Source organism: Bufo gargarizans, chromosome 3 (assembly GCF_014858855.1).
Source record: "Bufo gargarizans isolate SCDJY-AF-19 chromosome 3, ASM1485885v1, whole genome shotgun sequence".
NCBI lineage: Eukaryota > Metazoa > Chordata > Amphibia > Anura > Bufonidae > Bufo > Bufo gargarizans.
The window spans coordinates 618,994,727-619,020,765 of record NC_058082.1 but is presented as its reverse complement, the minus strand read 5'-3'; the positions used below and the strand labels follow the sequence as shown (position 1 = coordinate 619,020,765).

At 44.8% G+C, this 26,039-nt stretch overlaps 1 protein-coding gene across 2 annotated transcripts in view; it reads right to left on the bottom strand.

The window, feature by feature from the left end:
* Positions 1–362: 362 nt before the first annotated feature.
* Positions 363–26,039, bottom strand: part of SAMSN1 (SAM domain, SH3 domain and nuclear localization signals 1) — a 45,175-nt gene continuing 19,498 nt past the window's right edge. For both annotated transcript variants that reach the window (XM_044284540.1, XM_044284541.1), the window contains 5 exons: positions 23,831–23,969; positions 18,294–18,445; positions 17,503–17,703; positions 8,294–8,444; positions 363–5,001 (listed from right to left, as the gene is read on the bottom strand). In XM_044284540.1, coding sequence (XP_044140475.1) covers positions 4,802–5,001; positions 8,294–8,444; positions 17,503–17,703; positions 18,294–18,445; positions 23,831–23,969 — 843 coding nt within the window. In that variant the 3' untranslated portion in view covers positions 363–4,801. The remainder of the gene's footprint in view (positions 5,002–8,293; positions 8,445–17,502; positions 17,704–18,293; positions 18,446–23,830; positions 23,970–26,039) is intronic.

Sequence of the window (26,039 nt, the reverse complement as noted above, 5' to 3'; positions counted from 1 at the left end):
ACCGTGTACCTGCTGGTCATTTGTATCAACAGGGCTGTATACACTGTGCATTTCGTGTTATTGATCCTTTTTGTCCACGCCTACACCAGCCCACCACATTTAATCCTGACCCTTAACCACCTAATTTGTTAGGGAACATCAGGAGTGTCCAGTTAGGTTCGAGGACAGGGGGCCTCCACCATCAGGAGTCGCCCCTGGGCTCAGGGCCTAGCACTAGGGATTATAGCTTAGGGCTCTCTCCAACATCCCCAAAAACTGAATTATCTGGGTGGTCTGGTGTACGCCTGGAAATTTCGTGGACAATGTGTTTGTCATAAGTAATATTAAACTTTAATCATTTATATTTTTGTTAGGGTTAGGCTGTAGCTGGACTTGACTAATTTTGAATACTTAACCCATCATTATAATACTTATCTCAATTTGCTGGATGTTTATGTAAAATTATGGCATAAGGGGTTAAGCTAACCTCTGGCTGCAGCTGTTTTTGAAAAACAAATTGGAAAAAAATGCTGAAAATAGACTTTTTTGTTTTAAATAAATATTTGGTAGAATATTGTTATAGTGACCGAGATTGTTAGCACAAACCATGAATGGCTCATTGTGTACATTATTATTAATATATTATTACGTTATTTTTTGCTGTGTATTTATATAATAAAACTGCCATCCCACTGTAAATTATAATCTATGACTCCCCGCAGCCAGCACTAGGGAGAGCTCAGTACATATGAATTTATACAGTTACAATAGAACTCAACAGAAGCTGTATAAATCTTTATGCAGTGAGCTCCCCTGGTGTTGGCTCAGGAAACTCATTTCAGTATGGCTAGAAGCAGAGGCCTCTTTCCACCCCAGGATTGCGTGGTCTGCCTCTATTTAATGTACACCATTGCTTATAATATATGAGCTATGGGTAAAACCCAAGATCCTGGCAAAGTCATTTGTTTGGGAAATGCAAATGGTCTTACTTCGAGCCCCAAGTCCGACAAGAAGAGCATAGTTTACAATTTTCACAGACAGTCCATGCAAATTTGTGCTATCCCAGGCAGGAAATGGGTGGGGCTTTTATAAGCCCCACCTACAAACGGTCATTTTTGGGTTTGGGCGTTCCCAGAGCAGTGCTTTACATGTTCAAATTTACAATCAGCAATGTTGGTAAGTATGGGAGAGAGAGTTGTACTCCCCCTCTACGACTTTTATGTGCCAGTGTCTGCACAGTGCTTGTCCTCTGAAGTTGGCGAAAACTGCACCCCACTGCACACTATAGGCTATTACTAACTACAAGGTTTCCAACTGAAACCAACAGAATTGTGAATTCAGCTCTGGAATATTAAATAAACTGTAAGTGACCTAAAAAATTTTGTTTTTGAAACTATGGCCATTGATTAGGGGCCTACAACTCTCGGTCAACTCTTGTTTGTGGGTATAGAGGGTTGAGAGCTGTTTGATGACATTTAGGGTATTTATAGTATAGCAATCACCTATCTCTTTGTGTTCAGTTTTTCATCCCATCAGGCTATGAACATCTTTGCACTAATTTTTTTAAATTATTTCTTTCCTACCAATTTGCTACCGTGGACTCTGTATGACTCACTTGGTACCATGGTCAGTTAAGCATGTGTGTGTTCTCTATAGGGAGACAGAAATAGGCACCTCTGAATAATTGATCGGCTATATCAAAATCTAACATCCCTGTTGCTTCTTTCTCCCAACATCTTGCATCATGGCAGAGTTGAGAAACCACCGTACATATAAGATGCTTGGCTGGTCCCTCCAAAATTGGCAGGTTTGGCTAATGAGCCTCTATTGTGTAAGGCCACCTTTAGAAATAGCGGCAGGGAGGGGGAGAAGGTTGTGCATGGCAGATCAGAGTGTAGACAGGTGCGCTCACTCTACAATTTTTGGAAGTCCCATAGAAGGGGATTGAGAGAGCTGCTCAATCGTGGACTTTCCACCTCTCCCGTCATTTTGGTGCGAAACAGTTCTTGAGATAGGTGCCGGTCTCAGTGGTGGAACTTGCACCTATTGGACATTTATGGCACATCCTGTGGAAATGTCCATACGGGAATGACCCTTTAAGCAGACCAGGCATTCAAAATATATTAGAGGAACAGACAAGTCCACACCAGAAAAGTCTGAAAATCAATGAAGAAATGAAGAGTGCAGACTGAAACAGAATCAACTTTCCTTGTCAATGGTGTTCATATCCTTTCACCCTTTACCTTCATCACAGTCGTGTGAAAATCCAGTCCACCCTTATAAACCATATTACTTGCTGTAGTTACATATTCATTTCTGCTATATTGTGAATGAATTAATATGAACTATCTACAGCCCCCAAAAGAAATGTACAATTCAGACATATAAATTATAGTAAAGGCACAAATATTTACAGCAGGTTCCAGCTATCCCTTATGCTTAGGGACCAGGGCCAGCACAAAGGGTAAACAGAGTAGACAATGGCATAGGGTGCCACTGAGGTAGGGGTGCAATTTGTGAATAAAACCAAACAGTTTTCCAGGGTTTACAAATATGCAACAGTATCTATACATGTCTAATTGCTTACCAGATGATGCCACCATTGCTCATAAGCACTTTTTATTTTCTTAGCTTTGCCCAGCTCTGTGCTGCACCTTTGTTTTGATTCCGCTAGGGCTTGATGTGTGTGAAATTAGCAATGTGGATTACAGTTTCCATGATTCCTTTTCACTCTTGCAGACATTGGGGGGAATATATCACGTCTACACTAAAGAATGCTGGCTTTTAAATGTCGCAAAATAGAGCTTTGTGACTTTATGGAGTCAATGATGAAAAAAAATTTGCAACTTTTTGCATTTTTACACCAGTCTAGTTTTGAAAAGTTATCACTGTGACGTCTTTAAAAATTAGCCCAAAAAGTCTCAAGTTTACTCTAGTAGATGGATGGCATAAAAAACTGGAGTAATATTTCTAGAAAAAAAAAGGGTTTAATAATGCGCCAAATTTAACAAACAATGTGCGACCTTTCATAGATTTTACGCAAAGTACGGCTAAGCAGACTCAAGCAAAACTGACCTCAAATATTACTCTTCTGATAAATTGCTCCATTGACTCTATAGTAGCCCAGCGCTCCGTGCCTGGTCCTACACACGGGCACGGGCACCGGGCTCCCTCATTTCCTCCTGCTGCCGTGCACAGGCAGCAAGTAGCTTAGCTGTTGTATCTGTGCTCCATGCCAGAGTTTACAGGCCTGTCTCTCCTCCCTTGTGAGGCAGCACATACACGCCCTCTATCTCCCCAGCCTGTGGCTGGGTTGCAGGAAGTAAAGGCGCTTCCTGCCCCACGAAGGCGCATGAGCAATCTTGGTCACTAGCTTGTCTAATTCCTAGTGTGAAGATGTTTTTGTAAGTTTCTGCTTTTCTGTGTACCGGACTTTGCTTTTTGATTTAACGGATTTTGCTTGTTTGCCGCCTGCCTCTGACCTTGGACTTCATTTACAGACTTTGCTTAATCGCTGCCTGCCCTGACCATGTACTTCCCCTCAGTGCTTGCATCGGTATCTCTGAACCCCCTGGTCAGCTGCCACTGGCCCGGGGACTGCTCTGGAGTGGCACCTGGCAACTATCCTAACGGCCCAAACCTATCCTCACCATCAGAGGCTCTAGTGAAGGCCAGGTAGTTACTAAGTCACACCCCTCCAGGGTATAGCCAGTCAGTGGCGCAGTGTGTCCACACACGGTTTCCTAACGCTTTACTTACAGTTGCGAGCATGCCCCTCTATTGCCAGATGTAAGGTAGTGCTATAATTACTCACTGTCTCTGCATTATCTGCTGCCCAGCATGTAAAACATGATCCCTTCAGAGGCAGAGAAGAGCCAGGGAGCAGTGGGAATAAGAGGCATATAATGTGTGACCTTCATTACCACATGGAGGGGGAGAGTAAAGAAAACCACATGCACAGGACATCACGCAAGCTGGAGATAAACTGGAGCATAGTCTTGCCTTTTGAAGGCATCCCATTATTGGAACTATGAATGCTAGTGATTGTTAGGGGGACGATACTGGGCAATTAAATGAATGATCGTATAGCCAAGAGTTATGCCGAACTTCAGGGAACAAGGGTGTTGGTGCACGTTCTAAAACTCGTACCATGGGCACTTATATAGCTTGTCTCAGCACTGCTAGGGATGCCACCAGGTACTGAATGGTGCTGTTTTGATAACAAATGGAGAAAGATGTCCCTTGTTGTCTAATAACCAAACTATGTCATTATTACAGTGCAAAACAAAGTAGCACAGCTGCAGCAGAGGCGAGTTTGTCAGATGAAAGGGTCATTTGGCACAACCCGTGTTGATATATACAGTATCATCATTAGTTGTCTGTGGGCGGCACATAACAGCAACAATTAAACTCTGCTACATCTATATATTGACATTCAGAACTACAGTATTTAGTGCTTCTTGGTTCTCCAAGACAATGATGCTAGACTCATAGAAGAAGAAGAGCTCCTTGGTAAATTGTTGGTGCTGCAGGAATGCTACCAAGTGAGTTCCTTGAAGTATTGGACTTTGTCATGGTGGTAGTCATGCAGTGCATGGTCACGGTCATAGGAGCTTGATATGTGGAAACCGCTGCTCCCAACAAGATGCCGCCTGTCCTCCACAGCTCCGATCTGTCTGCTGGTTTATACATTGTGAATAAATACTCAGGAACTTCACGCCTAAGCGGTCTGTGAAGCTGACAAGCCGGCCATGTGGAAATTGTGAAAACAGGCTTGTGCCTTAGTGGTGCGGGCTCTGACACATGTCCGCGCGGCGGATTGTTAGGGGGATTCGGTAATGGTGATTTTCTGAACAGATTCACACAGTTTTTCTGACTCAACATCATCTTTGGTGTTTTCTGAATTCTCCAGTGTAATGTAACATCCTGAATCTCTGGGACAGTCACTTAGTTCACATTTGTTTGCAGCAGTGTCAGGGCTGAGCGTCGGCGGCACAGAGTCATTGCCGGATTCCTGTTCACCTGTCAAACCGCAACAGAAACATTAGTCTCTTTACTGACATATTCTGAAAAACAGCAGAAATAAGCTGCACGACTGATATAGAATCTACTGCATCTATCCATTTATCGAGAAAAAAGCAAAAAGTCAGCATTTATCATACATCTAGTGTCTGTCTATCTATCTATCAAGTATGGAAAGCAAAAAGCAGCACACTGGTGTAGGTTGGGTGCAATCCCTCCAGGGATCAGTAACCAGGTTCCTGCATATATAAAAAAGAGATAAAAAGGTTCTATCTATCTATCCATCCATCCTGGGGTGGACTGGGAACTTAAAGGGGTTCTGCAGTTTTTTTAAACTGATGATCTTTCCTCTGGATAGATCATTAGCATCTGATCGGCGGGGGTCCGACACCTGGGACCCCCGCCGATCAGCTGTTTGAGAAGGCAGCGCCGCGGCCTTCTCGCTGTTTTCCGCAGGCCCAGTGACGTCACAACTAGTATCAGTGGCCTGGGCGGGGCTAAGCTCTGTTCACTTGAATGGAGCTTAGCCCCGCCCAGGCCAGTGATACTAGTCGTGACGTCACTGGGTCTGCGTTAAACAGTGAGAAGGCTGCGGCGCTGCTGCCTTTTCAAACAGCTGATCGGCGGGGGTCCCGGGTGTCATACCGCGCCAATCAGAGGCTGATGATCTATCCCGTCCGACCCTGTACCTATCTATATCTATCTATCTCTCTCCCTCTCTATCTTATACACAGGGGAAAAATATATAATAAATGCTGTCTTATGTGTATGACTACAGCCGTATCATTTAAAGCACTGGTCTGTGAAGTATCTGGTGTGGGACTGGCAGCTCTCAGGTCTTGTTCTGCCTTGGCCCTGTGTTGGGAAATGATGGCATGCGGCATGTTATCATCATCTTCCTTCGAATATCTAATATATAAAGCTGAGTGTATGTGTTTATGTCCGCTAATGGAATCCGCACCGTCACATTTACAATCACAGAATTTGGCACACAGGTATAGCCAATAGAAGCATGGTCACATGATCATTATCAGCCAATAGAAGCTCTCCACATACACACAGTTTTACACCAGGTTTCCATAACAACCCAGCCATTTTTCTTCACTGCTGTAGGTCAGCTTTAAAGGGGCAGGGTGCTGTGGATGACACTGTTAAGGGAGCGGAGTGCTGTAGAGGTGACTGTTAAGGGGGCAGGTAGGGTGGCCACCATTCAGGCCACCCTCAAAAGACGGACTTAAAAATTCCTCCCCCAGTTCCACTAAGTCACGCCCCCGATTTGGTTAGGCCACGCCCCTTCCCACTCCGCAGTCAATGGGGATGGAAAAAATGAAAGTAAAAATTAACTTCTTTCAGCTGCAGGGGTGGGAGAGAGGGTGACTTTCTCCCTGCAGCTCACATCCAGGTCCTGTGCCGGATGGAGGAGAGGGAGTCTGAAAGCCAGACTGTCCGGTCTAAAACTGGACCTCTGGCCACCCTTGCGGCAGGCTGCTGTGGAGGTCACAGTTAAGGGGATGGTCCGCTATGGAGGTCAGTGTTAAGGGGCAGATTGCTGTAGAGGCCACTGTTAAGAGGATGGTCCGCTATGGAGGTCAGTGTTAAGGGGGCGGAATGCTCTGGAGGTCACTGGTAAAGGGGTGGGCTGCTGTGGAGGTCACTGTTAAAGGGGCGGCACTGTGTAGGTCTCTGTTAAGGGGGCAGTGAACAGTCGAGGTCACAGTTAAGGGGCAGTCCTCTATGGAGGTCAGTCTTAAGGGCGGGGTGCTGTAGAGGTCACTGTTAAGGGGGCGGGGTATTGTGGAGGTCACATTTTAGGGGGAACTGAGCATTGTGGAGGTCACTGTTAAGGGGGCGGGTTATTGTGGAAATCACTGTTAACGAGACGGGTAATGTGGAGGTCACTAATAAAGGGGCGGCCGCTGTGGAGGTCACTGTTAAAGGGGCGGGGTACTGTAGATGTCACTGTTATAGTGGATACTGTTGATATCTTTTAACATTAAATGATATAGATTAAATATATCCATGCAAAGCCGGGTCCTTCTGCTAGTAATTTATATCATGTGATTGGACAAACTATTTCAATATGGCAATATGCATCACACAGTATGACTGGACAGAAGGCAAAATCTGGTTCTGGGTGTAAAGTAGTCGGAGCACAGATACAGGTGTGTACCTTGTATGTCTTATATGTCTAGGACAGGTCTGGTCAAAGCGACCCTGTAGAATTATTAATTTGGTCTCCATGATGTTTCTATATGATCTTCAATCTATAATGCTTCTTAACATCTTCAGCCTATATAACGATGGTTCCCTTTTTTACATTGCAGAATAAATAGAAGAGTTATCACATACCAGCATTATACTAAAAAACTCTTAAACCTGACATTTTTCAGCACCTATAATCCTGTGAATCTTCCTAATGCTCCTAGCCTGTCCTTATATTAACTTTCGTGGGATTACCTGAAACTCCTATGAAGCGCTGACCTATAAAGTCTAATCCTCTATGTGTTTTCAAAGTCATAAGCTGCTGAGAAGTAGCACCTGAAGATAACGGCATATGGGCAATCTTTTAAGATCTGAAGGCACAAATATTTTGGGACTTCTTTTATCCTTTCATCGGTCTTTACAAAATACTGAACAACTTTAAGTGGATATGCATAAACATATCGCTACTATTTGAGCTGAGCTACTCCACATTGCCACGCCACTCACTACACTAGTAGACTAAAGAAGGCTGTAGAAATCAGTAACCTTCAACACTCCAGCTGCTATGAAACTACAACTCCCAGCATGCACACTTACTTGGCTGTTCTTGTAACTCTCATAGAAGTGAAAGGAGAATTCTGGGAGTTGTAGTTTCAGAACAGCTGGAGTGCCATCAGTTGCTAATCGTTGCTATAGATCATTGATACTAAGGTCTTTGGGGGCAACCAGAGCTTGAAGATGATAATAGACATACAAATCTTGCTTATAGTTTCAATCTCAGGATCCACCAAGGAAATTGGGGTTAGAAGCCCCACTGGTCACAAAAATGGGGGTCATGTGTCTACTATTTGAATCTCCAGCCGTCCCATAGTTTGAACGTAGTGGCAATGAGCGTGCTCGACCACCACCCTATTCAAATGGTGAGCCACGTTCTTGTAATAAGTGGGAGTCCTCACCGATGAGACACTTATTACATATACTCTTGTGTTTGACATTCTAGCACAACCCCATTAAGTCCATCCTGAACACTAATGATTATCTGGTAGAAGAAATGGTTGTGGTTGAGGTACCGCAACATGGAATAACTCACAGTCACAATCTTGTAAATTCTCAATGGCAATCAGTAGCCTCATTCGTGCTTCAGGGTTTGTGATGTTGAGCTCACAGAGATGACTCTCCTTTATGTCCTTTAGATCTTCAAGACTTTCGTATCCATTCAACAGAAGGCTTGACATATATTCCTGTGAGATATAAAAATCTGTGTTTTTGACAACCTCATGATTTGAAGGGTGACACATTTGACAAGGGATTGGTCTAAAAGTGGTTCAGCACTAGGAGAGGTTAAAGGGGTATTTTGATTCTATGTGCATGAAACTTAAAGAGGACCTTTCATGGGTCCAGACTTTATAAACTAAGTTTTAGGGTATGTAGGGAATACAGCGGGGATCTAATAAAGCTTACTATTTTTTCTGGGCGCCACTCCGTTCGCCCGCTGTGGCCACCGTTAAATTATCCCGTCTGGTATGCTAATTTTTGCATCGGAACAATGAGGAGGAGACTGAGTCTCCGTGGGCGTCTCCTTCTCCCTGGCTGTAGCGCTGTCCAGTCACAGCCAGAAAAAAAACCTCACCTTCTCCCTGACAGCTCATAGCCAGGAAGAAGGAGACGCCCATTGAGAAACAGGACAGTCTCCTCCTCCCTGTTCCGATGCGAAAATTAGCATACAGGGTGGTAGAATTTAACGTGGGCCACAGCGGGCGAACGGAGCGGCGCCCAGAAAAAATAATAAGCGGTATTAGATCCCCGCTGTATGCCCTACATACCCTGATACTTAGTTTATAAAGTCTGGACCCATGAATGGTCCTCTTTAAGGGGGTTGTTGAACCACCTAAATGTAAAGTGTATCTGTCGTTTTGGTTTAAAGAGTGTTAAATCTAAGCTGTAAGTGTACATTATGTACTAAGGAGAGACTGTCTTCAGTCTTCAGCATTTTACTAAGCACTAGTGTTGATCACGAATATTCTAATCGCAAATTTGTATTGTGAATATTGCCACTTCGAGAATTTGCGAATATCTAGAATATAGTGCTAGATCTTCGCAAATATTTTAATATCGCAAATATTATAGATTTTTTTCATCAGTAGCCTACATATTCATTATATAGACTAGTAGCTCAGAATTGCACCAATATCCCTTTACTATTACTGCCAGAACATGTTGGGTGTAGTAGTTTCAGCCCAACTGGGCAGTCAGAGGTTGTAGGCTACAGAAATATAGCAGAGTTAGTTATAAAGCCATTGATAGGCCAATGAACTATTTTACCATATGAAGGTAAAAGAAATGCATGACAAAACCAGCTCTGCTACATAATGTAGCAGAGCTGGTTTTACATGGGAATACCGTGGGTTATACTGAATGTCATCCTCTTGTATATAGCAATATACAGTATATAATATATACATATATATTGTAGCAATGTGAACATTGAAGTGTTTTCCCCAGGCTCCGGTCCGGGACTTAGGGCATGCTCATGTCCAGGGATCCTATTTAATCCTGCTACTTGTTCTTGGGTGTGTCTCACTCTGGAGAGTGTACAGACAGAGGCCTGGTGAGGCTCTGTCAGTGTGGTCTCAGATAAGCCAGGCTGAGGGGCCACGAGGCTATGCAATAGCCTGGACTTTGGGGGACTTGCACACAGAAGGCTGGAGTGGCTCTGTGTGGTCTGAGCCGGAAGGGCTGAGAGACCACGATTCCCCAAGAGACACTGGTGTGAGAGCAGCCTGGAGGCTGCTGGAGGTTGGGCTGGGAAAGCCGCATCTCATCACGGGTGTGAACTGTGCTACGCTTTAGGTGAGTCAGGGAAACCTATGTGTTTAGTTAGGGCCCAGACGGGCAAGGTATTTTATTTTGGCTTTGTGTGTTTTTGCTTTATGCCGTGTGCCACAATAAAGCACAGTTTGGCCCCTAAATCCTGGTTTCTGTGAAGAAGTGTGTGTTTGCAACCCCTGGAAAAGAGCTAATCCCCTACATTTGGTGTCGGATGCGGGCACATGTCCGTGCTGAAAAGTAAAAAAAACGTGGTTGCTAAGGGCAACGACATCACTAAAAGGAGCAGGTGCTGCTCATGCTGTTCTGGACACTTTTTGCTGGGTTGCAAAGGAGTTACTGTGCAGTGAATTAAAGGGCCAGTAGCCCAGCAAAAGGGGACTCGCTGCTGAAAGTTTTTCCTGCTACGAGACAGTTTCTTGCCATGGGTCTCGGGGAAGAATACGTCCGACGGACATGGGAGATTAAACGGCAGGAAAAACTTGTAAAACAGATGGGTTGTACCCCAAGTGAGTTGGTGAAATTTGATGCTGAGCGAGAGGCTCTGGAGGCGCAGCTGCAGCTAGCCCTGAATAGAGGGTCCTCAACGCTGTATGGACCCTGCACAAAGTTCCAAGAGGTCGGCAGTGTGCCGGGAACGCCGGAGAAAAAGCTAAGATATGCCGTTGCCAAGGGCAACCGTCGGGAAGAAAAGGAGGTGGAGAGTGGTGCAGCTCTCAGGAGATCCTATGTTTCCTGCACGTGTGCGCAAAGTCCTAAAGGGTGCGGATGGAGTGACTGTCTGAAAAAAGGCTGGAGTCAAGGCCAAGGCGTTTCCCGTGGCAACTACTGTATTAAGGAAAAGGGTGATGACCGTGCTGGAGATATTCCTGGACTCCCCTCATCTCCCGTGAGTGCCGAATCCGTGATGACAATCGGTAAGATCGTTCTGATTATCCCGTGTGTAACAGACCCAGTGACATTGAGCAGGCGGCAGTTGCTACCCGCTGGGCCAGTGGGTGATATGTTACCGAGGCTAGAAACTGTCTCAAAAGTGTGTGACCATATTAAAAGTAATATAATGCTTAGTGTACGGGACAGTCATGCAGTTAATAAGAACTGTCCGATGGTTTTCACTGAGGGTGAGACTGCGGTGAGAACTGGGACTTATGGACTTGCTGGTAGAACTATGCTCATACATGAGGGATTGTTGGGCCATGATTTCCCGTTGTTCCGTGACTTGTGGGGAAGTGGAAACACTTATGCAGTCAGTGATGAAACTCCTGCAGAACTGGTACCTAATCCTTTAAGTGAAGTGACCATTAGAGACAATGGTGCCGATAAGGTGCAAGGTGATTGTGCCAGGTTGGCGGAAATGCATAATGAAAGTGGGATGTCATGTGAAATATCTGATGTTGATAACATACCTTTTCCGTTGCAGGCTGTGGTCAGGGGAGAAGCGCCCCCTGGTGGTAAAAATGTAAATGATGATGAAGCTTTATTTTCTTCATCTGCTATTATTCATGAAGAACTTTATGACTTGATCAGGAGGTTTGAAGAATTGCATATAAGTAATGTGAACCAGGCACCTGAAAGAGAGCCTGAGCAAGTGCAGGTGGTTCTCACTGAGGGGGAGTCTCCAGTGAGAACTGGGTATTGTGGACCTGATGTTACAAATATGTTCTTATATGATGTGATGTTGGGTTGTGATAACGTTTCGTTGTTATGGGGCAAGGTAGACACTTCTGCAGATAGTGACGAAACTCCTGCAGAACCTGTACTTGCCCGTGTAAATGAAGGCCTAAGGGAGCTGCACATTGACTGCCATGGGGAAAGAATACTGCCTATTGAAAACCATGGTGCTGATAGAAACATGTGAATGATGCAGAAGTGCAGATAAATGTTGTGAGCACTGAGTGGAGCAATCCTACTCTGGTGAACATGCAAGAAAGGGTAGCAGTCCTAGAGGGAGTATCACAAGTACCAGAGGTGGACATGCAGTCTCCACAGTGTTTTATGGTCCATAAAGTAATGTCCCAGGTAGGGATTAACTCGGCAGTGCCCCTAGAAGTCAGCGTTTATAATGACACCAGTGACATAGGCGATATATGCGCTGTGGCCATTAGCAACTCCGAGAAGGAAGCTACCAAGTCAAGGTATTGCAAAATTCAGGTAGTCACTAGTAGAGACCAGACGACAGTTATACCTGACGTGACGAGAGCTGAGTGGGGAGATGGCAGCCTAGTGTCTGAGACCCATACCCAGGCAGGGGTAGATGACCTGACGCGTCAGTACAGCTGCAATCCTGAAGATTTTTCTCTCTCCACACAGTCCCTAGATATGATAGAGAAGGGACTAGATGTCTTCACAGAGTCACCGAAGAAGACTGCAGTAGATACAAACAAAGTGCTTAAAGAGACCCTGCGTGGAACCCCCACAGGGTGGCCAAAAGAAAATGGTGATATTCCTACATCGGCTGCAGCAGAGCCAAGTGAAGAGCATCTGGAACAGGAGACACTCTCCTTGGCTCGATCCCTTGAAGAAGTGCTTGAGGAGCGAGATAAATGTGAGAGGCTGAACAGACAACTCACAGCAGGGATGGAAGATCTCATGAGCTCAAAGGATGATGTCAGGAAGAACGTCTGAGTTGAAGAAGTCTAAGCCAGAGCCTGTTAAGAATGGGTCTGGAGATGGTGGCGCCGTGGTGCCGACTGAGGTGGAGAAGATGGAAAATCTTTCTGCTCACCCAACTGATGGTGCTGATGTGCATGCAGAGGCCAAGAGACTCGTGGCAATAAGTAGCCAGGACCTGGTCATGAAAGATGTTCCCTCTGCCGTCAGTGCCTTACAGAAAGCCAGCGGTCTGCTGGAGAAGAAATACCAGGAAACAGACGATCAGCATACAGATGGTGTCTACTACTGTGATATGGCTCCACTAGAGCTTAAGCGATTGGGGAACAATATCCTGAGTGAACCTCTAGAGGGTTTGCCAGAGGGCAACGAGTCTGGTGAAGATCCTGATGTCCCCAGTGCCTCCAACCTTGATGAGAAGGAGGAGGCGTTAAGAAGGCAAGGATATGAGGCCAAGTCCGTGAAGGATGAAAAGGATAATAAAGTAAATGGCAAACTCCAAAGAAGCTAAGGCAGAGGTCTTAAAATGGGAGAAAACCTTGGATGTCCCAGAGACCAAGGTTAGGGCGGAAAGAGCGACTGTTGAAGTGGGAAAAGCCACTGAAGACGCAGAAGACTCTGAAGTTGGCTCCAAACCTGAAGAAACCCCTACTGAGAATAATGGTAAAGGGGTCCAGATATGTGGAAAAGGAGCGAGACATAAGAAACCTGCTCTGCAGAAGGAGCCCCGCAAGGCAAAAGAGAAGGGGTCTGGACACGACCATGACTGGGACCAGTTCAGTCAAGAGTTGCCGCAGTCCAAGAAAGGACGTGAGGGGCCTGTGCAGAAGCCAGGAAATATAAAAAGACAGTACCTGCTCATGAGAGGGGCAAGAAAATCCCAGAGGCCTTGTCAGCTCTGTAATAAACTCATGAGTGTGACAAACCAAGCACTGATGGCATGGGTCTGGCAAAATAAAGGGAAGCCTCTGACGCGGACCACATCTTCCAGGGGGAAGGTTGAGCCAGGCGATGGCAAGAAAATGCGGATGCCCTGTCACGAGCATCCAGTTGGTACTACATGTGTTCACCCCCACAGGTTTGAACAGAGGGGGGGGGGATATGTAGCAATGTGAACATTGAAGTGTTTTCCCCAGGCTCCGGTCCGGGACTTAGGGCATGCTCATGTCCAGGGATCCTATTTAATCCTGCTACTTGTTCTTGGGTGTGTCTCACTCTGGAGAGTGTGCAGACAGAGGCCTGGTGAGGCTCTGTCAGTGTGGTCTCAGATAAGCCAGGCTGAGGGGCCACGAGGCTATGCAATAGCCTGGACTTTGGGGGACTTGCACACAGAAGGCTGGAGTGGCTCTGTGTGGTCTGAGCCAGGAAGGGCTGAGAGACCACGATTCCCCAAGAGACACTGGTGTGGGAGCAGCCTGGAGGCTGCTGAAGGTTGGGCTGGGAAAGCCGCATCTCATCACGGGTGTGAACTATGCTACGCTTTAGGTGAGTCAGGGAAACCTATGTGTTTAGTTAGGGCCCAGGCGGGCAAGGTATTTTATTTTGGCTTTGTGTGTTTTTGCTTTTTGCCGTGTGCCACAATAAAGCACAGTTTGGCCCCTAAATCCTGGTTTCTGTGAAGAAGTGTGTGTTTGCAACCCCTGGAAAAGAGCTAATCCCCCTACAATATATATATACATACATACATACAGCGGTTTGGGGGGGGGGGGCGTCGACAGGGAGTGGGCCCCATGAATCAGTTTTGCACCGGGCCCCATGGATTGTGTGTACGCCACTGGCTTCCTCTGTGATATCCTCCCATGAAATCCATTCTTGTTTAGTTTTTTACGTATCGTAGATTTGCCAACAGGGATGTTAGCATATGGCAGAGACTTTTGTAAGTCTTTAGCTGACACTCTAGGATTTTTCTTCACCTCATTGAGCAGTCTGCGCTGTGCTCTTGCAGTCATCTTTACAGGACGGCCACTCCCAGGGCGAGTAGCAGCAGTGCTGAACTTTCTCCATTTATAGACAATTTGTCTTACCGTGGACTGATGAACAGCAAGGCTTTTGGAGATACTTTTATAACCCTTTCCAGCTTTATGCAAGTCAACAATTCTTAATCGTAGGTCTTCTGAGAGCTCTTTTGTGCGAGGCATCATTCACATCAGTCAATGATTCTTGTGAAAAGCAAACCCAGAACTGGTGTGTGTTTTTTTTTTTTTTTTTTTTTTGCAGGGCAGCTGTAATCAACACCTCCAATCTCATCTCATTGATGGGACTCCAGTTGGCTGACACCTCACTCCAATTAGCTCTTGGAGATGTCATTAGTCTAGGGGTTCACATACTTTTTCCACCTGCACTGTGAATGTTTACATGGTGTGTTCAATAAAAACATGGTGACATTTAATTCTCTGTGTGTTATTAGTTTAAGCAGACTGTGATTGTATATTGTTGTGACTTAGATGAAGATCAGATCACATTTTATGACCAATTTGTGCAGAAATCCATATCATTCCAAAGGGTTCACATACTTTTTCTTGCAACTGTATACATAGTCAGAGACTGGGTACCGGCAAGAGCCAGCTGGAAACCTCTGCATGTTACACACAGGTGTCTTCAGCACTCGGTAAAACACTAAAGACTGAAGCTGTTACAGCTTTGCTAAGGCTACTTTCACACTAGCGTTCGATCGGATCCGTTTGCATTACCATGAACCAAAAAAAAAAAAAGCGTTCAGGTGTCCGCCTGCTGAGCGGAGCGGAGGACAAACGGTGCCAGACTGATGCATTCTGAGCGGATCCGCATCCACTCAGAATGCATTAGGGCTGGACGGATCAGTTCGGGGCCGCTTGTGAGAGCCTTCAAACGGAACTCACAAGCGGAGCCCCGAACGCAAGTGTGAAAGTAGCCTAAGAAGACTCTTTACACCCTGTTTTCAAGTAGAAAGAAACATCTTTCCTTAATAAAGTACATTACAAAAATGTTTAATATCCATGTCCCTGTACAATATCAAAAATAAACCAAAACGACTAACACTTTAAAAGAGAGAAAACTATTACAATGCTATAAAATAATGACAGATGCAATACTCAACTTACCAATATCCTGCCGCTCCCGTTCTAATGCTTCTCAGGTCTTACTCCTCCAGTGATGACATGTTCACATGACTTGTGACCACCGAAGCCAATGACTGGCTGTAGCGGTGACCTCAGTGGTGTTTACATGTCACCAGTATAGCCAATGGATGCAGCAGTCACATGTGTTCATCGCTGGAGCAGGAAGAACAGAGAATGGCGATGGACCCGGTAAGTGTCTGAACCGGTGCAGCAGGGCACTGATAATGTGTGTATTACTTTGGACAGTTAGTTTGGACAACCCCTATAATCACTTCCTAAATGGAAAGTTCTACAATTGTGTTTTAGTTCCTCATTGCTTTCACTGTCAGTGAATGAGAACCTTCTTCTGTACATTCAGTAATCCTGTCCATGGTTAGTCCTGCTCCCACGTACTCAGGGAGCATTGTCTACAATTATAAATCTTAAACATTGTGGGGAATTGAAACACAAAGAGGGTCATTTATGAAAAAATATATGCCACTTTTTGTCGTATTTAAGGTGCAGATTTTGTCGCAAAGGTGTTTTGTTGCAAAATCTGCACCTTTTTCCCCATGTATGCCACTTACGCCTCTTTTCTTGAGTTCTGAGAAAAGGGGGCGGGGAAGAGGGCGGGCCGGCATCTCATTCATCATTTTCTACACCTGTTTTTGGTGTAGAAAATTACTTCAATATATGCCAGCGAGGAAGCTGGCGTAGATTTAATCTTGTTGAACGGACTCCTGATCATGCGTCTAGGTTATGTAGAGACCGGCATATCAAGGTACAGTAGACAGGGACTAAGACTGGCATCCTCCAAAGAACAGCTTCCCCTAAAGGCTCTGATTTATCATGCCTTCACTCCAGAATTCTGTCTTCAAAAAGTTGCAAAATAGGGCTTTTGCAACTTTTTTCACTAATTTTCAAAAAAAATTGACTTTTTTTTTTTTTTTTTTACATTTTTACACCACTCACCTAAAGATTTGAAATGTGGGTGAGAAAGTGGATGTTGTTAGCTATGTGAATGAGTTTCACTACATATTTATTATTGAGACTTTTTTTTAAAAGTCAAAGTCGCAATCTCACTCCAGTAGAAGGTTGCAGTAGGAAAACCGGAGGAGCTTTTCTAGACAAAAGTGTTAGCTTTCAGGATAAGACAAATTTGTGACAACATGTGACATTTGATAAAAGTGGCATAAAGTATGCTAATGCAGGCTCGAGCAAAACAGACTTCAAATATTCCCCGCATGATAAATCCACAACAAAAAATATTAGACAGTTCAATAACTTTAATTTATATACTAATGAGATATTATTAAAAGGGTTGGTCGATAAACAACATATACCACCCATGAACAGGAAAGGTCCCCAAGACCCCTGTCTACTGCTGAATGGAGAGGTAGCGTGCATACATGACCTCCACTCCATTCCCTGTCTATGGGACTGGCAAGTACACAGCTCAGCCATCTCTGACAGTACCATAAAAGTGAATGGAGCTTGATACAGTACATTTACAAAGGGACTTGGGGACCCCTGTTGGTTTGATTGGTGGACCCCCAGTGATCATACATTTATCACCTATCCTGTGGAGGTGATAAATGTTGTGCATAATCCAACCCCTTTACCCGAAATTGGAAACCCCTTTTAAACTCTACTTCCCCCAGAACATGTCCATCTCTAATGTGCAAGTGGTGAGATTACCTTTGAGGTGATCCTAATATACCAGTTTGTATTAGGTAATGACATAACCAGCAGGCGGTGTGCCTCTATAGTGTGCCTCACTTCTTACCTGCAGGTTGAATCTTTCCAGAAGTTCTAGCAATGTTTTAGGTCTTGGTCGCTTACTTCTCCTCCTTACTATTCTCCTGGGAGCTTCCTCCTCACATATGATGTCTACATATATAAATTTAAAATTTCCAACTTTGTTATTTAACAAGCCAGTCCAAATACCCATGGGTGTCTTGTAGATGATATCTATGATGTCACCTTTCTGGAAAGAACATGGAAAAGCAATGGTAAAGAGCATCAGTTCACCGTAAACTTCTGATTAACAGGAAAACATGCATATTCTAATTATGATGACAACATTAGAGATGATGATTAGAAGGTCTACAGATCCAGCCAAAAGAACAGTTCACTGATGGGTTCAGTGTGAGGGAGAGGACCAGCTAGTCTGCAAATGCACTGAAACTGAAAGCTGTAGAAGAAAAACTGCTTAAATGTTTAAATAAAGACCAACCGGAAAAACTAATATTTTTAGCTCAAAATGAGTAGAATGCAATCATAAAAAGTTGACCCCAAAGTTGTCCAGAGCCTTGAAGCATACAACTGTGCCTTAGTCATACTGAAGGGCCAACGATGAAATGTGTAAGCCTTTCGCTCTGCTAGTCTGGGCTCTGCAGATGAGAAGAAAAAAACTAAAATTATGTTCTGGGGAAAATGGGAGTTGTTTTTCTCAACGGCAACAGAATCAAAGGTTGAAGAAAGAACCCAGACCATATAATCTGACAACTACATTGTCCCAAAGTGATCCATTTAGCAGTTTATTCCAGTTTTATTCCATTCCATCTAGCACTTTACCTTGATTTTTAGTGACTCTGTGTCGTATGGGCTCGGAATAAAGTCAGTGTGGACTCTTGCTCGACCGCAGAATGGACCAGTATAAGGAATGTCGTCATCAAGTCTAAAGCTATCCCTGTTACTGGTTCCATCAGAACAGCTGGTGACACCACCTAGAAGGAAGGTTTGCAGTAATTTATATGTTTTGTTGCAAAGTAAAATATTTTTATTCCAGAATTGTGTTTCCACATTTGATATAAAGCTGGATTTACATGAGCACTGGAAGCTGCTTTAGTTTACTTTAAATTTCTTTTCATGAGGGAATACTTCCCCAATGTTGACTTAAATTTGTATCCATTTTCTGGTTCCCTTGTCTTCTCTTTCTGTCTTTGCTATCCATTTTGACTTTAGTAAGCAGAAAAAACGAGAAGAGATCTCTCTGACACTAGCATGCTTCGAGCTCATGCATGGAGGCCCTATAGAGGCACATAGGTAGCTGTAGATATGCCCAAGGAACTGTAGATACTTCATGTGTCACTGTATGGCACTCATCACAGAGAGGTATTATGGAACTTTAAAGAGTTATTCCAGGATTGGGTACCCTTTTAAGTAAGCTCCCTAGCATCTTTGAGCTAAGGAAAGGATAATACTCACAATCCTGTCCTGCACCCTGGCTCTATTTGGTGATTTTCCTGTCCCTATCCTGCTTACTTACAGCTGGGGTATGGATGGGGTGATGTGTGCACCTACAGTCAAAGACTGGCCTCAGAGATGACATGCCACTTGGGCAGGGGTGTGCTAGGTTAAAACATTCTGGGCCTGGGCCCCTGATGTTTTATCCCAGACCCCAAATGTACTGTCTGCCTGCTAGATACAAGTGTATTGCCATCCTCAGGACAGCAACACAATTGAATCTAATGCCGTGCAAGAGCTGAAGGACCTGTGATGACATCACAGGTCATGTGATCAGTGCTAAATGCAGTATCTGAAAAGGACCTGAGATGATGTCACCGTCATGTGACCAGTGCAGGAGAGGACGGCTCAGCAGTGAAGAGAAGACCTGGGAAGAAGCTGTGGTGAGGTCTGCTACATGAGGAGAGGTAAGTGAAGGGGGAGGCAGAGCAATGGTGGGAGTTGTGGTTATTTAACTGGGACTGTATGTTAGGGCTGAAGGGAGGAAAGTTATTTAGATGGGACAGTGGGGTGGATTGATGTTATTTACATGGGACTGAATGTTAAGGGTAATGTGATTTACATGGGACTGCATGTTGGAGGTGGCTGGGGAGGGGGTGATTTTATTTACATGGGACTGTATGTTGAAAGTGACTGGGGGAGGATGTGATCTTATTTACAGGGGACTGAATAATGCGGGGGTGATGCTATTTACATGGGACTGTATGTTAAAGGCGGCTGAGGAGGGGGTAATGTTATTTACGTGGGACTGTATATTGAGGGGGCAGGAGAGGTGGTGTGATGTTATTTACATGGGACTGTATTTTAGAGGGGGCTGTAGATAGAAAGGGATGTTATTTACATGGGACTGTATATTTGAGGGGGCTGGAGAGATGGTGTGATGGTATTTACATGGCATTCTATGGCGGAGAACGGAAATTACATGGGACTGTATGGTGGAGGGGCTGAGGAATTATAATTTTTGAGGACAGTAAACGGAGAAATATAACCACAGGGGCACTGCAGGCGGCATTATAAATTCTGGGAGGGCTTCAGGGCGAGCATTATAACAGTAGAGGGCGATATAAATACTGGTGCACTTTAGGGAGAGCATTAGAACAGTAGGGGGTGATATAAATACTGGGGGCACTGTGAGGGCATTTTAAATCCAGGAGACAATAGGCATTCTTATTACTACTGGGGGCTCTATAGGAGGGACTTATAGATCTGCATTATTTCTACTAAGAGCACTATTATTACTACTGAGGGGTCAGTAGAGAGCTTTATTACTACTGGGGGAACAATAGGGGGGCTTATTTTTACTAGGGGCCCTGTAAGGGCAGTATTAATACTGGAGGGCTCTTCAACTAATGGGGGCACTCTTGGGGAGCATTATCACTGTAGGGGGCAGTAATACTAATGAGGGCAGTCTAGAAGGGAATTACTATTGGTGGGACTATAAAAAGCACTATTACTATGGGGGGCACTAATTTTTTCTTCAGGATAGTATTTGGGGGTACAGAAAAATGAAGCTAAGATGTCTGTGTGTTAAACTCTACAGAGACGAGGCGCATCTGAGAGAAGTTGTCCAGACGGAATGGAAAAGATGATGACAGAAAAGATCTACATCAGAGGAGTTGTCACCTGGGAGGAACTGGATGTGAGAGGTACGTGCTGCTGTATAGCTGTATAGCTATAGCGGGCTTAGGGGTCGGTTGGTCAACTTAGAGAATTGGGCCATATGCATTGGGCCCCGGATCTTTTGAGACCTTAGCAACACCCCTGCACTTGGGGACACGTCACTGCTGAGGCCAGGCTTTGGCTGCAGTGGGCCACATGACCCTGTCCATACCACAATTAAAATTTAAAAAATCCGGGGGCCAGAAGATCGCCGAACTGAGCCAGTGAGTAGGGCTAGACCAGCAGGGAAAAGATGACTATAATTATTTTCTTAGGTCAAACATGCTTACTTTAAAAGAGACCCAATCCTGGAAAAACCCTTTATGGGTATATTCCCATGGGGCTGATACACTGGCAATTTCCTACCATGTAATTGCAGGTGAAAGTCTAAAGTGTTTAAGCAGCAGCAAAGCTGATGAGATTTCATGGAATTTCATCCACACAATGCAGAAAAAAAATCAGAGCGGAAATTGGCCTGTGGTACAGATGTAAAATCCACTGCATTTAAACTGTGGATTTCCAATGTCAATTTACCCTTTTTGCTGTGCATCAGATTAAGCAAATCTGCTGCAAAATCCATGAGAAATCTCCTCATGCAGATTGTACGGTGGGTTCATAGTTGACTTGCTCTGTAGAAGTCAACTATATGTATTAAGCCTAAAAGTTCTAAACTCTGTATACCGCTATATAACGCTCAGAGACTGTATGTACCATACCAGGCATGCCAGGGTAGCTGGAGGTGAGGGGCATCGGAAGGACTGTAGAGGCAATGGATACTGGAAATATGCTCCTATCCCCACTGATCATGAGAAGAGGGGACTGTTACTCACACACCCCCCACCCCCAAATGAAGCGGAAGGTTGAACAATGTGCACTACTGCTCCATTCTTCTCTATGACTGCTGGATAATGTACAGAGCTCGGGTATTTCCAGCAGTGTCTTAACGTGTTATAGCTCAATATGGGCCCACTATATTATCTCATACTTTATCACTCATGTTTTTATCTTAAGCTGACATTTCTGGTAATGTGGTAAGTGAAGAATAAATGAAAGAGTTGAGCACTGGCATAACAACCTTCCATGTTCCTCTTGAATTAGTGATCTGACAGCCTCTTTTACTTTTGGTTTCACTTAGTTTTGTATTTCCACACTCCTGTTCAGGTGTGGATCATGTGACCTTTACGTCCCCCTATTAAGTCTGACTTTACCCATCACTCCTGGCTCTGGATAGCTTCATTTGGTTTTTGGAAGAGCTGGAGTGTGGTTCTAGTTGAAGTCCTGTTTATCCATCATCCATCAGCCTCAGAAGTTAAGTGTTCCGCTTGTTGTATTTTGTATTCCCCCCCCCCACCCATGTTGTTTACTAGGCCTTCACCAGAGAAGGAGCGGGTAGTCTCTGCCCTGTCATTATCATTAGGGCATCCGAGGTCCTTGCCGATGTCTACCCTTCCCTATTGTTGTTATGTGTGGTGATGCACTTATGGGTTGATGTTTGTCTTGTTTGTTCCATGTGTGGTTTGTCTATGGTGTGGTTGATCCCGCATGGTTGCTAGACATGTCCTGTTTGTTGTACCTCCGGAAGGGGGTCCCTGGGGTTCCCCGTAGGGGGAACTACAAGACAGCAAGCTGTGGCTTCCAGTAAGTGATCTTGTCGTTCTGTTGTCTGGGGTCATCTGGCCACAGGATACATACCTGACATTCAGTTGTTGCTTGCTGTCTCCTCCTTGTTACTAGGCCTGTGGGAGACTCCAATTTATCTGTGTCGTGGATGAATCGGCCGTCTCATATTCCTGACTTCCATATTGCAGGGACCGATAGGGTCAGTAGGGCCCAGGTTCAAGAGTATGAGCCCCCCTACCATCGAGGCCGACTCATACAGTCGGGAGGTCAGGGATAGGATGAGGATGGCGATAGGTGTCTTTCTCCCTTATCCTGGCTTCCCGACATAGTGGCTTTTATTAATTTCAGACTTTGGATGGTGGGTAGTTTCCCCCACTCCCCACCGTGACAAAATCACTGACTGAACACTGATGTGTGAATGAGGCATTAGAGGGTAGAGTCCTTACCAAGTTTTCACCTCCAGTAGAAGATGAGATAATTTCAACTAAGACTGGGCCCCCTCTTGCCCTAGGCCCCATAGCAGTCGCATGGTCTGCCACTATGGTAGTTACGCCCCTGGGTTTCGGAGATTTTTGAACTGATGACCTATCCTCTGGATAGGTCATAGGTATCTGATCGTTGGGGGTCCAACACCTGGGACCCCCGCCAATCAACTTTCTGAGAAAGCACAGGAGCTCGCAGTAGCGCCGTAGCCTTCTCTGTGCTCATAGCGATGTAAATTTGATAGCGGCTGCGCTTGGTATCGCAGCTCAGTCCCATTCACTTTTATAGGGCTGAGCTGCACTTAGACCATATGAACATCACATGGCCTCGGCAAAGCTACAAGAAGGCCAGAACACTACTGTGAGTGCCGGTGCCTTCTCAAACAGCTGATTGGAGGGGGTCCTGTGTGTTGGACCTCCACCAATCAGATGCTGATTACCTATCCAAAGGGTAGGTCATCAGTTCAAAATTCTCGGAAAATCCCTTAAAGGGGTTGTCCAGGTTCAGAGCTGAACCTGGACAGCCCTCCATTTTCACCCAGGCAGCCCCCCTCACATGAGCATCGGAGCAGTTCATGCTCCGATGCTCTCCTTTGCCCTGCGCTAAATTGCACAGGGCAAAGGCATTTTTCTGAGTTCCGGTGACGTACCGGGCTCCCTATGGGGCTGACAGGAACCCCGGTGACGTCACCGGCACTGATGGGCGGGATTTGGCTCTGCCCTAGCCAGTAAAACAGCTAGGGCAGAGCTAAAGCCCGCCCCTCAGAGCCGGTGACGTCACCGAACACACTGCTGGGCGGAAGTTACCGCCCGGCAGTGTGTTATTGAAAACACAAGAGCCCGTGCCCTGCGCGATCTAGCGCAGGGCACTGGAGCGCATCGGAGCATGAGATGCTCCGATGCTAGGCTCAGGGGGGCTGCCGGGGTGAAAATAAGGGTATGTCCGGGTTCAGCTCTGAACCTGGACAACCCCTTTAAATCAAAACCTAGTTTATTCCTTTATGTTCCATCCATTCCATCCATTTGGCCATAGTCTAGTTTCACTAGGACTGGCATAAAAAAAATATTTGTAACCTTATTGACAGTGATTTTATGGCCACTTACTGGATGAACTCTGACCACTGTTGAGGCTGTAAAGACTTTCCACAGATTCGCTGGCTTTGAGAGGAGTGACTTTTTCTGTAGCCATTCCTCCGGTGGGGTCACTGTATCGGTAAGAGAAAGTGCCCTCAACATCTTCACTCTAAATGAGAAAATAAAGTGATTGGTAATAAAGTCACGTATTATTTTTATAGCGATCACTAAGCTTGATGAAATCTACAAACCTAACCAGGTGCTGAGGGTTTGGATTGGTATGAAAACATATGGTAGAGAACACAGTAAGGAGGCATGGACATTGCTTGCTTCCATTGAAGAAGTAAAAAAAAGAAGAGTGATAATCTTAGTTTAAAGGGGTTTTTCAGGAGGTCTTCAATTTGTGATGGGTGGTGTGACCCCTAAGACCCCTTAACTAATCACCTGAACTCGAGGACTTTTGCAAGCAAAGTCGGCCATAAAGTGTTATTTTAGATTGTGCATCTATACATGTGGCTGCGTCTGGTATCTGCAAAATCATACTGATCATACATAAATTACATATCATAAGAATAGGACATCAATGTATGCTCTTGGAAAACGCCTTTGCGGATAGAAGACAGATGAAAGGGGTTGTCTGTCTCAGTTCAGCAAATGGCATTTATCATGTAGAGAAAGTTACTACAAGGCACTTACTAATGTATTGTGATTGTCCGTATTGCCTCCTTTGCTGGCCGTATTAATTTTTCCATCACAGTATACACTGCTTGTAATCAGGAGTTACAACTAGGCTTGAACGAATCGAGCTTCAGATCATAGATCCGAAGTCGTTTCGTTCAGAAACTCCGTATCTGCTTATTTAAAGACATTTTAAAATACTGGCTGGTACCTCTGTTTTGAAATGTTTTTAAGTGCAGACAGAAATACCGAAGTTATTTATTTTGCCCCCAAGGAGCCAAAACACTTTAATGCTCTACGGAAACAGCATTTCAAATGAAGTTTTTGAACGAGTCGATTTTGGATCCGAAACTCAATTCGCTCAAGCCTAGTTACAACCACCTCATGAAATGGCTAGGACAGGAGCTGCTGCGCATGTGTGCCTATGTGCACTCCCACAGTCCTGGCCACCAGAGAGGCTGACACCTTTCCCTATAGTGTGCAAGCACGACCACTGCTGCTGGATTGCAGGGTGGTCGTAACCACTGGAAGCGAGCAGTGTATAATGTGTGAAATAAATCAAGCCAGCCAAGGAGGCAATATGGACAATCACAATACATTAGCAAGTGCCTTGTATTAACTTTGTCTACGTGACAAATGCCATTTACTGAAATAAGATAACCCCTTTAACAATTATTTATTTATGCCCCTGTGTCAACACTACATCCAGAAACGCTGGTGTAGAGCACTGATACAGCACTTACTGTATGTACAGAGCTATTTATTCCAACTCTCATACAGTTATTTCGATTAGTTCTCATCAGTGTAAAATATGGAAATCATGTGGAGTAGGACATATATGGGGTTTTCTTCTACGTCTTCCTTTGTAACCAATATTTCATGGTTTTTAATGCATCTAAAATAAAAAATGTCTTCAACATCTATGAAGCTCCATGCATATCTAGACTGTAGCATCGAACTACAAACTTTGTGCAATCTAATCCTACAGTCATACTCCTATATGCTCCTTACTGCAGTCTAACCTGCTGAATGTTACTTAGTTGGGGACAGATTAATGGAACTATGACTGCAGGATCAGACTACACAGGGTTTGTTTGTAGTCTGTTACCATGGAGACACATAGGTATGTATAGGAGCGTTAGATGCAGAACATTTTTTAATGAAGATTATTTGCAACGTTGCTTCATTTTTCATATTATATGCATTGGAACAATTATAAAAAATGTGGTTCTGAAGCTTCACATAGAAGGGGGGTAGGAGGAACCAAAAAGTCTTTCATTTTTAATAGAAGCACTTTAAGGGGTATTCCAATGAGTAACATATGTGATCCAGCCACACAGTAGTCTCCATAAAGTCTAAATGATGTAAACTGATGTATGAAAGCATTCTTCATTTTCCATCACTCTCTATTGCAGGGATGGCCAACCTGCGGCTCTCCAGCTGTTGTAAAACTACAATTCTCACCATGCCCTGCTGTAGGATGATAGCTGTAGGCTGTCCGGGCATGCTGGGAGTTGTCGTTTTGCAACAGCTGGAGAGCCTCAGGTTGGCCATCCCTGTT